General features: G+C 37.3%; 1 protein-coding gene across 2 annotated transcripts; it reads right to left on the bottom strand.

Moving 5' to 3' along the window:
• Positions 1-2,629: 2,629 nt before the first annotated feature.
• On the bottom strand, positions 2,630-10,359 carry LOC110447787 (dual specificity protein kinase splB-like). Of its 2 annotated transcripts, XM_021493695.1 has the most exons (5): positions 10,111-10,359; positions 8,804-8,834; positions 6,171-7,778; positions 3,804-4,478; positions 2,630-3,018 (listed from the first exon to the last, which is right to left on the bottom strand). In XM_021493695.1, exons 3-5 carry the CDS (start codon positions 7,764-7,766, stop codon positions 2,689-2,691), a joined length of 2,601 nt encoding a protein of 866 aa, XP_021349370.1. In that variant the 5' UTR covers positions 7,767-7,778; positions 8,804-8,834; positions 10,111-10,359; the 3' UTR covers positions 2,630-2,688. The 2 variants fall into 2 exon arrangements, with proteins under 2 accessions (XP_021349370.1, XP_021349371.1); XM_021493696.1 differs by lacking the exon at positions 8,804-8,834.
• Between the last annotated feature and the right edge of the window lie 802 nt (positions 10,360-11,161).

Below are 11,161 nucleotides of genomic sequence, written 5' to 3'. Positions count from 1 at the left end.
TTACATCTACATGTTGGTCAATAGTCCCCAATAACTTGGTCGATAGTTTTCAACATCTACGTGTAGGTCAATAGTCCCCAATAACTTTATCGATAGTTTTCAACATCTACATGTATGTCAATAGTCCTCAATAACTTGGTCGATAGTTTTCAACATCTACAAGTAGGGCAATAGTCCCCAATAACTTGGTCGATAGTCTTCAAAATCTACATGTAGGTCAATAGTCCCCAATAACTTTATCGATAGTTTTCAACATCTACATGTTGGTCAATAGTCCCCAATAACTTGGTCGATAGTCTTCAAAATCTACAGGTAGGTCAATAGTCCTCAATAACTTGGTCGATAGTTTTCAACATCTACAAGTAGGTTAATAGTCCCCAATAACTTGGTCGATAGTTTTCAACATCTACGTGTAGGTCAATAGTCCCCAATAACTTTATCGATACTTTTCAACATCTACATGTAGGTCAATAGTCCCCAATAACTTTATCGATACTTTTCAACATCTACATGTAGGTCAATAGTCCCCACTAACTTGGTCGATAGTCTCAACATCTACACGTAGGTCAATAGTCTCCAATAACTTGGTCGATAGTCTTCAACATCTACAGGGAGGTTAATAGTCCTCAATAACTTTATCGATAATTTTCAACATCTACATGTAGGTCAATAGTCCTCAATAACTTTATCGATAGTTTTTTACATCTACATGTTGGTCAATAGTCCCCAATAACTTTATCGATAGTTTTCAACATCTACGTGTAGGTCAATAGTCCTCAATAACTTTATCGATGGTTTTCAACATCTACAGGTAGGTCAATAGTCCCCAATAACTTGGTAGATAGTCTTCAACATCTACATGTAGGTCAATAGTCACCAATAACTTTATCGATAGTTTTCAACATCTACGTGTAGGTCAATAGTCCTCAATAACTTTATCGATACTTTTCAACATCTACATGTAGGTCAATAGTCCCCAATGACTTGGTCGATAGTTTTCAACATCTACATGTAGGTCAATAGTCCTCAATAAATTTATCGATAGTTTTCAACATCTACATGTTGGTCAATAGTCCCAAATAACTTGGTCGATAGTCTTCAACATCTACAGGTAGGTCAATAGTCCCCAATAACTTGGTAGATAGTCTTCAACATCTACATGTAGGTCAATAGTCCTCAATAAATTTATCGATAGTTTTCAACATCTACATGTTGGTCAATAGTCCCAAATAACTTGGTCGATAGTCTTCAACATCTACAGGTAGGTCAATAGTCACCAATAACTTTATCGATAGTTTTCAACATCTACGTGTAGGTCAATAGTCCCCAATAACTTTATCGATAGTCTTCAACATCTACATGTAGGTCAATAGTCCCAAATAACTTGGTCGATAGTTTTCAACATCTACATGTAGGTCAATAGTCCCCACTAACTTGGTCGATAGTCTCAACATCTACACGTAGGTCAATAGTCCCCAATAACTTGGTCGATAGTCTTCAACATCTACATGTAGGTCAATAGTACCCAATAACTTGGTCGATAGTTTCCAACATCTACATGTAGGTCAAAAGTCCCCAATAACTTTGTCGATAGTTTTTTACATCTACATGTTGGTCAATAGTCCCCAATAACTTGGACGATAGTCTTCAACATCTACAGGTCGGTCAATAGTCCTCAATAACTTGGTCGATAGTTTCCAACATCTACATGTAGGTCAATAGTCCCCAATGACTTGGTCGATAGTTTTCAACTTCTACATGGAGGTCAATAGTCCCCACTAACTTGGTCGATAGTCTCAACATCTACCTGTAGGACAATAGTCCTCAATAACTTTATCGATAATTTTCAACAACTACATGTAGGTCAATAGTCCCCACTAACTTGGTCGATAGTCTTCAACATCTACCTGTAGGTCAATAGTCCTCAATAACTTTATCGATAGTTTTCAACATCTTCATGTAGATCAATAGTTCCCAATAACTTTATCGATAGTTTTCAATATCTACATGTAGGTAAATAGTCCTCAATAACTTTATCGATAGTCTTCAACATCTACATGTAGATCAATAGTCGCCAATAACTTGGTCGATAGTTTTCAACATCTACATGTAGGTCAATAGTCCTCAATAACTTGGTCGATAGTTTCCAACATCTACATGTAGGTCAATAGTCCCCAATGACTTGGTCGATAGTTTTCAACATCTACATGTAGGTCACTAGTCCCCAATAACTTGGTCGATAGTCTCAACATCTACATGTAGGTCAATAGTCCCCAATAACTTAGTCGATAGTCTTCAACATCTACATGTAGGTCAATAGTCCCCAATAACTTGGTCGATAGTTTTCAACATCTACATATAGGTCAATAGTCCTCAATAACTTAATCGATAGTTTTCAACATCTACATGTATGGAAATAGTCCTCAATAACTTGGTCGATAGTTTTCAACATCTACATGTAGGTCAATAGTCCTCAATAACTTTATCGATAGTTTTCAACATCTACATGCAGGTCAATAGTCCTCAATAACTCTATCGATAGTTTTCAACATCTACATGATATAATTGAATTGTATGACTCTCATATCACCTTTGAAGCATTGTCGTATTCAATTTGTTCAACGTGTTCTTGTAAATCAGACTTGTAATAAGAGATGTTCATGCTTGTCCTAGTGTCACCAAAGATTTTCACATGTACAGAGTCTCCCACAGTTCCGCTGAATCACGGACACTTGACGCAGACGGTCGGAGACGAGGATTCCTGCTCCAGCATTCTTTAACGTCTTCCTCTAGATTTTCATCTACGTCAGTTCCGAACATGGGTGTTTTATCCCCGTGTCCAACACATCGTTCTATTTGTTTCGCATTTAGGGAATCAAATGGTTCATCTTCCGAGATGATCTCGAATATCACAAGACCAAGAGAGTAAACATCGGCTCTCATCATAGCCTTCCAGTCTAACAGTTCCCCGCGCAGTACTTCAGGGGCAGAATAACGAGGGGTTCCGATTTTTCGCACCTGTTAAGAGTAAAAATATCAACTTATGATAATTTCAAAGAAAAATGAATCAACCATTATGACACGTGTCATATAAATGCAACTATTGAATCAAGTCACATGCACTTGTCATAAAAGCTTAAATGAGCGGGGAAAATACATCATTAGACATGTTTGTGTCTGTTTCTGATAATGGTAAGTGCTCGTGATCGAATGAGAATTATACTTCGCGACATTCACAACGAAAGGTAACTCACCAGAAAAACAACTCAACTAGTGTTGCCAGTATCCCGGTACAAGTTATGGAATTGAATAAATAACCGAATTATTAGTACATCTAATGTACTTATTTGCCAAACCCAATACAGTCCATTGAACATTCTAGTAAAAGTAGTGTTCTTATTCATCTTGCAGAATCGTGCGCTGTTTCATGTTAAGGTAAGACTTGATAATCACTAATTTATTAAATAGTACTATAAAGCGTCTTTCCTAAATTTCGCTTCTAATTATAATAAACAACTCTTCGTGCCTCTGATTTTTTGAGAATAGTTTTGTTGAATACATCTGAATCCAAAACGTCATAGATCATCGTTGCGAAAACGAGGCTACCGGAAGCATTAAACACAGCGGGCCTACGCGATTCGGATGGCCTGCCGTTGTTACATTGCCTCTCAATCCTCTGACACTTAATAATGTATCTTTTTAGTGCATGATTTAAGATGAGACAGGATCTTCCTGTTCCACAGGAAAAAAAGACGGCATATATCAGAAATATGTTTTATATTCAGACGTTAACTGACTCTTACCTGATCAGACGTATCAAAATCACCTCGCATCATGCTAAGTCCGAAGTCAGTAATCTTTGCTAAGTAACCACTTTCTCTTGAATCCATGAGGACGTTGCGGGATTTGATGTCACAATGGGCGATGCTTTTATTGTGCAAGTATGCTAGTCCACGTGATATTTGAACAATGATGCTGAGCTTGTCATCTTCCGTAAGATAGGACTCTTCAAAAACAGGCGTGTGAAGTATTTGAAACAGACAGTATTCCATGAACTCCATGACGATAGCAATGTTCGGGGTCACACAACAGGCGCCAACGAACTTGACGATATTAGGGTGGCTGAGTGAACAAAAGACTTGCACTTCCGAAGCAAACTCTCGTAATCGTTTCTTCGACACTCTCTGGACCCGCAGTTTCTTTACACCCACTACAGTACCTTTCCATTTAGCGCAATAAATGTCTCCGAATCCTCCATGTCCAACCTTTTTTAACATATCCAGCTCATCAAATTCGATTCTTTCACCACGATAACTTTTCAGAAGATCAACTGACGTCAATGGTCCTTTGCTCTTTTGCGATTCTTGTTGCCATATCCGGACCTGGTCCATACGGTTGATGAGGTCCGCTGCCTGCTCACAAGCTTCCTCGGCGTACAGAGGATCTTCTTGTAGGTTTCCTAGGTCCATATCGTCTTCCTCAAAGACAAATGAAAAACAGAACTAAAAGGCATACTTACCATTATATATAGGACTCATTTAAAATATATACAACTTACTAAAGATGCGCGGAATTGTGGTTAAACCTAAACATCAATTATTTAAAAGATTATTTAAAAACATATTTGTAGACTTATACAGGAGGAAACATCAAAGTAGACAATGAACACAATATAGACAAGAGGATTATCCCAATCAATAGCACGTATATGATGTATAGACATTTTTCCTTGGTTGATAACCATGTACAGTGTAATACTAGCCGATACTAACAGCGTGCGATGCATTATTTTATAGCAAACCATGAGCGTGCAATGCTCTTCAAAAACTCCCTCTATTTCAAATATTAATCAAAGAGCCTCGTGACTGATATATTTCCTTAGTCGAGTGACGTTACATGCAATAGAAGGTATATTTAGAAAATAGATAACGAAAAAAAGATTTTTAAGATCTCACAATCAGAATAATCCACCGAGCCTACTACGAAAAGATTTCACAAGTCTATCAAATGTTGACTTCCACTGTTTACGATCATTTGTAGCATATTTACGATATTCCGTCTTTGCGTATTGCAGAGTTATCTTCTCTTGAGAGCAGGTATTGATTGTTACATCATTGGTTTGTGTGAGAAAATTACGTCGTTTTCTCAAATATTGATGACGTTACTCTCATAAATGAATGACGTAACAATCAATACCTGCTCTCAAGAGAAGATAACTCTGCAAAACGCAAAGACGGAATTCAACAAATAACGAAATATGTATAAACCTACAGACTGGGACAACTGTGCACAACATCAAAATTGATAAAAAAAGCACTGTGAAATGAAGATACAAAATGTATGAGTGTGATGCAACTAATGTTTACATGCGCAAAAGAAAAAAAAAAGCACTTTGTATAACGGAATTATATAGGTCATCTTGCATATCTTGCATAACTTAGACGTATGGAGACGGTATTAAACAAGAAAGTTAATTTGCATTTAAACGTACAGGGTAGAATAAATATGATTAATATATGAATGTGTATTAATGGTGGAATATATAACCTAAGATTCGAAAAGGTAGGAAATATAATCAGCCGAAGCTGACGTCGTAAACTATTTTCCAACATTGTCTTCCACGTCTTTAAATATTCACCCATTTAACACACATTAATATCCTTATACTTTAAATAGTAATAAAAACAGTCGAAGACGGAATATATTCCTTCGGAGAATCTCATAAGAGAGGATTCTAATATGTTATAAAAAAACGAAAATGAAAAGAACAAAAAAGGGTCATGAAATGTAAAAAAAAATACGATTAGGACAATGCAACATTAAATAGCAAATCTCGGAACACATAACTCAGCTACATCAATTGCTCGTGTTGATTTTCATGGATTTCTAATAATGAATAGTATTCAAAATACATTTCTGAATAAAACTGCATTGTATTCATCACTTAATTGTAAGAAGTAATGTATTGCATTAATAGCTACATCAACGGAAGTAATAATGAATGGAACCCGGAACAATTAACTCCAAAAGTAATTTCCAAACTCGTTAACTACTTGATCACTTGTGTTGTGAAGCAATGATATATATTATGTATATAGTATATACCCTCAAAATAAAGCCTGTTACCTTGAAAGGTTTCGGTATAACAAAGGATATTCCGAGATACATACCGGTCGTTCGCAATATCCCTGTACTAGGTCTCTGATGTTTATTGTGATGTCGCTTTCCTTCCGGTTAACAGGTGATCCTGTTTTAGTACTAGACTTTCCTGATGACACTACCATAGAGCCGAGCGGCATGCCGACACGTCCGAGTGCCCGGTTAAAGGCGCTATCGACGTAAACTGTCGCACTTGGGGACTGTGATGAACTCTTAGATATCAACGCTGTTCCATGCTCTAATCCCACTCTTCCAACGCTCCGGTTGAACGCATTATCTACGTAGGTTTTAGGAGGAGAACTTTCTGATGAGTTGGACGATTTCGAGATCACCGCTGTTCCATGCTCTAATCCCACACTTTTAACGCCCGGGTTGTTAGCATTATCTACGAAGGTTTCAGGGGAAGAACTTTCCGATGATGAGGAGGAGGATCTCGAGATCACCGCTGCTCCATGCTCTAATCCCACTCTTTCAACGCTCCGGTTGAACGCATTATCTACGTAGGTTTTAGGGGAGGAACTTTCTGACGATGATGATGACGATTTCGAGATCGCCGCTGTTTCATGCTCTAATCCCACTCTTTCAACGCTCCGGTTGAACGCATTATCTACGTAGGTTTTAGGGGAAGAACTTTCTGACGATGATGAGGACGATTTCGAGATCGCCGCTGTTTCATGCTCTAATCCAACTCTTTCAACGCTCCGGTTGAACGCATTATCTACGTAGGTTTTAGGAGGAGAACTTTCTGATGAGTTGGACGATTTCGAGATCACCGCTGTTCCATGCTCTAATCCCACACTTCCAACGCTCGGGTTGTTAGCATTATCTACGAAGGTTTCAGGGGAAGAACTTTCCGATGATGAGGAGGAGGATTTCGAGATCACCGCTGTTCCTTGCTCTAATCCCACTCTTCCCATATTCCGATTGTAAACATTATCAACGTAGATTTTAGGTGAAAAACTCACTGATAATATAGAGGACGATTTTGAGATCAACGCTGTTCTATGCTCTAATCCCACTCTTCCAACGCTCCGGTTGTTAGCATTATCTACGTTGGTTTTAGGGGAAGAACTTTCCGATGAGATGGACGATTTCGAGATCATCGCTGTTCCATGCTCAAATCCAACTATTTCATCACTCCGGTTGTCAGCATTATCTACGTAGGTCCTAGGGGAAGAACTTTCCGATGAGTTGGACGATTTCGAGATCACCGCTGTTGCATGCTCAAATCCAACTCTTCCAACGCTCCAGTTGTTAGCATTATCTACGTAGGTTTTAGCAGGAGAAATTTCTGATGTTGATGAGGACGATTTCGAGATCAACGCTGTTCCATGATCTAATCCCACTCTTCCAACGCCCCGGTTGTAAGCATTATCTACGTAGGTGTCAGGGAAATACCTTTCTGTTGATGAGGAGAAGATTCTTGAGATCACCGCTGTTCCATGCTCTAATCCAACTCTTCCAACGCTCCGATTGTAAGCATTATCTACGTAAGTTTTAGAAGAAGAGAACCCGGATGATCCCCGTGAAACAATCATGCTCCCGAGGGGCATGCCAACTCTCCCCAGACGTCGATTGTAGGCATTATCTACGTAGCTTCTGGGCATTTTTTTCTTTGTCTGCAAGCAAATAATTATACTGATTAGCACGTTCTGTTTGATGTCATTCAAAAAACTAATGTGATGGTTAAGAAAAAAGGTATCAGTCAAAACAAAATATCCACACATGAGAAATGCAATCTTAAAGTAATAAGTTATTTGATTTAAGAAGTCAAATATGTTCATAAACGTGCAAGAATAGGGAGGAAGGAGTGCATTTCTAACGGAAAAACATAGAGGACGAGAACAACCAAAATACTCGTCCAGACAAGAGATCTAGAACTAGAACAGCGGAATAGAGTGTGTGAGGACATTTTGAATATTTATAGCAAAAATAATATATGAAAAACCTTGGTGTATCTTGAGGTAGGAGAAAACATATTATCACACCTTTACACCACGAATCGTTCTGATCTTTTTCATCTCGCTAGTCACACGGCTAGTCAGTTAGTTCTGTCATTAAAATAAGGTTATAATAAGTTGGTTAACGCAAAGGCATGTTGTTAATCAGTTGTTACTATTACCCTTTAATGCTGAACGCTTAGCAGGGAATAAAAACTGCCATTTTTACGGACTTTGGTATGTCCTGGCCTTGGGACAGAACCCATAGCCTTTCTAACCTTGGCAACTGTTCAACATTGAAACCAAAAGTGAGATTTTAAAAAATAATTTATCTAAATACTATATGTCGTACAAAAATATTTAAAGATACCCAATGAAAAGTCGATGACATGGTTATATCTCAATAGCCGGCGTTTGTTGTACAGCTTTTCTGGGCGCGTAGTGTAGAGTACAAATAAAGAAAGGATCTTGCATACATGTCCATGTCATATTGAATTTATTAGACGAGTTCAATAACGTTACAGTTGTCAAGAAGTATTTATGTAGACATACGACTGTAACCATGGTCAGTCTGTCGTCTAAACATTGGGAATTTTCACAACAACAACACGTTTTATAGAAAATGTGTTGGTATACAAGTGCTAAGTAAGTCAAATTGAATAATAATGTGAGAATAATAATGTGAGAATAATAAAAGCACGTACCTGCTTGTTGCTCCCCGTATCACAGCCGACCCTACAGTAAAGTTTAATCTTACTATGATTTACAGAAGCAATGAATCGATAGCTTCGTGGAACTACTATACGTTTACTTTCGCTTTCGCATTACCATATGTTTACTTTCGATTTATAATAACTGTATGTTCAATTCCATTTTCTTTGTTTAAATGCGGGTTCTTTAATAGAATATGTGAAGAATATAAATGTACAAACACTGCATGATAATGCTATTATAAAGTGACACCTCCTACAGAACCTGTTACATAAAACAAGGAAACGTTACATCTATCCAGTTCTGTAATAACGAAACGTTTAAATACAGAAATGTTATGAAATAATTGTTTATAAACGTGGGGCAATGTGAATTGTCGAGTTTTAACGTAGAAGGACTATAACAACTACTTAAAATTCCTAATGAGGCCGGAATGACCCTTAACGCCCCCTTGTCTTTTGTTTGTTTGCACTTCGAGACAAGGTTTATGAAAACTAATTTAATTTCCGGGACTGAATGTCAGTCTGTGTGAATATATGTTGGATTCAAACGCTGGGCCATCTCTAGCGAACTACATACAACACAGAACAAATCGCTACGACCCTCTCTCTGACATATCCTTCATAGCTTAGCAATTTATGTAAGATACAAGTTATTTCTAAATTAAATCGTTTAACATTCAAAATACAGATTATAAAGTCGCATAGCCAGAGTTATACAATCTATATATTTGGTGTGTTGTCACATAATGATACTTAATGAAGGCAAAACTTATTGTTTAGAAATTGAAATATCAAAAAAACTAATAACAGGAATGAAATTTAGAATATTTGGTTAAATGAAATCACCATACTACAATCTTGCATACATTAAGATTATTTTCAAAATATGAATGAAAAATTGAATAAGATTATGTAGAATGTGAAAATATTAACTGATAACACTACATGTATAAAAGGAAAGTGTTAATAGGACAAACATATATATATATACGTAAAGGTTGTAGAAGGCGGAAGTACCATGGATCGAGGTAGAAAGCAATAGTACCAAGAAATATCGGAAGTAGCCTGTATGAGATAAGTACCAGGAATTGTTGGTGAAAGGGAAAGTGAGTCACTATACATTATTGTGAAAAGAGAAAGTACCAAGAACTGTTGGAGATTACGAAAGTGGGATTACCGTATATTACTGTGGAAAGTGAAAGTACCAAGAACTGTTGGAGATTACGAAGGTGGGATTACCGTATATTATTGTGGAAAGTGAAAGTACTGTTGTGGGTTCACATATTCAAGACTGTTACCTGAGTGGGTCGGTATCTTGAACTTGGGTTGACAACGTCGGTACAAATGTCGCAGACCGTCAGCGCTGGGGAATAGGTCCTCCCAGTCCGGTAGTCAGGTAGCACTACCCTGCAGGGGACCCGGACGCCGGACCATCAGTTCCGGATTCAGTGAATATAACTCCACAACAGTACCAAGAACTGTTGGAGATTACGAAAGTGGGATTACGGGAACGGGAGTTACACAACTTCTTAATATAAGGAAAAATATAGAATATATAGCCAGACAACTGTTATTCTCGCACATTCTATACTACCGATGAAGGAGCATAAACAATGTGCATATACAATTCTTATTTTATTTATATGTAAGAAGACATTTAAGATGTTAGTTGTGAAACATTAACCACCAAAATCCTCGTGGTTAACGTTTCACAACTGTTTTAAAATCAGAAATTTGCGAAAGTTCAAGGGGCCCCCGAAGGGGTAATGTAATTCAACTGCAGGATTGGGTTAAAACTAAAATTTCAACAAGTGAATCTATAGCCTATTAGTTGTGATCAAACTTGTGTACAAAATTAAAAGGTGTGGTATCTTAAAAAAATTGCATAATTAGAATAAAACAAGACCAAATATGACGATTGCAATCTCATATATATTGCAGTAGTCAGTACAGTTAGTATACATGATACAAAGATTCTAAAACAATAAGGACAGAATAATCACGGGCTGACGGATGTTACTTAATATACTGAGGACTATGTATATCTATATGTAACAGATGAGGGGTGCAAGACGTGAACCAGACTATCCCGGAGCGAAGGATTAAATTTATATGTCTCAGATGATTATTTCGGCGGCTAGGCTGGAATACCAGCTCTTTTTCAAATGTTGAATTTAAATATAGTTAGTTGGAACGACTGATAAATTTACATATTTCATTCAACAATAAGGCAGACAGATTGACTTATCAATTAGAAAATATAACAACATCGATAAGCTTCAAGTACATGTATCATTATGCTTTAATTTTTCGTCCTGAAAATCCGTTTTTGCTCCTATTTTGACGCAT

Source organism: Mizuhopecten yessoensis, unplaced genomic scaffold (assembly GCF_002113885.1).
Source record: "Mizuhopecten yessoensis strain PY_sf001 unplaced genomic scaffold, ASM211388v2 scaffold3621, whole genome shotgun sequence".
In the NCBI taxonomy this organism is placed as follows: Eukaryota; Metazoa; Mollusca; class Bivalvia; order Pectinida; family Pectinidae; genus Mizuhopecten; species Mizuhopecten yessoensis.
The sequence above is the reverse complement of the archived record's forward strand: the minus strand, read 5'-3'. Positions and strand labels throughout refer to the sequence as shown.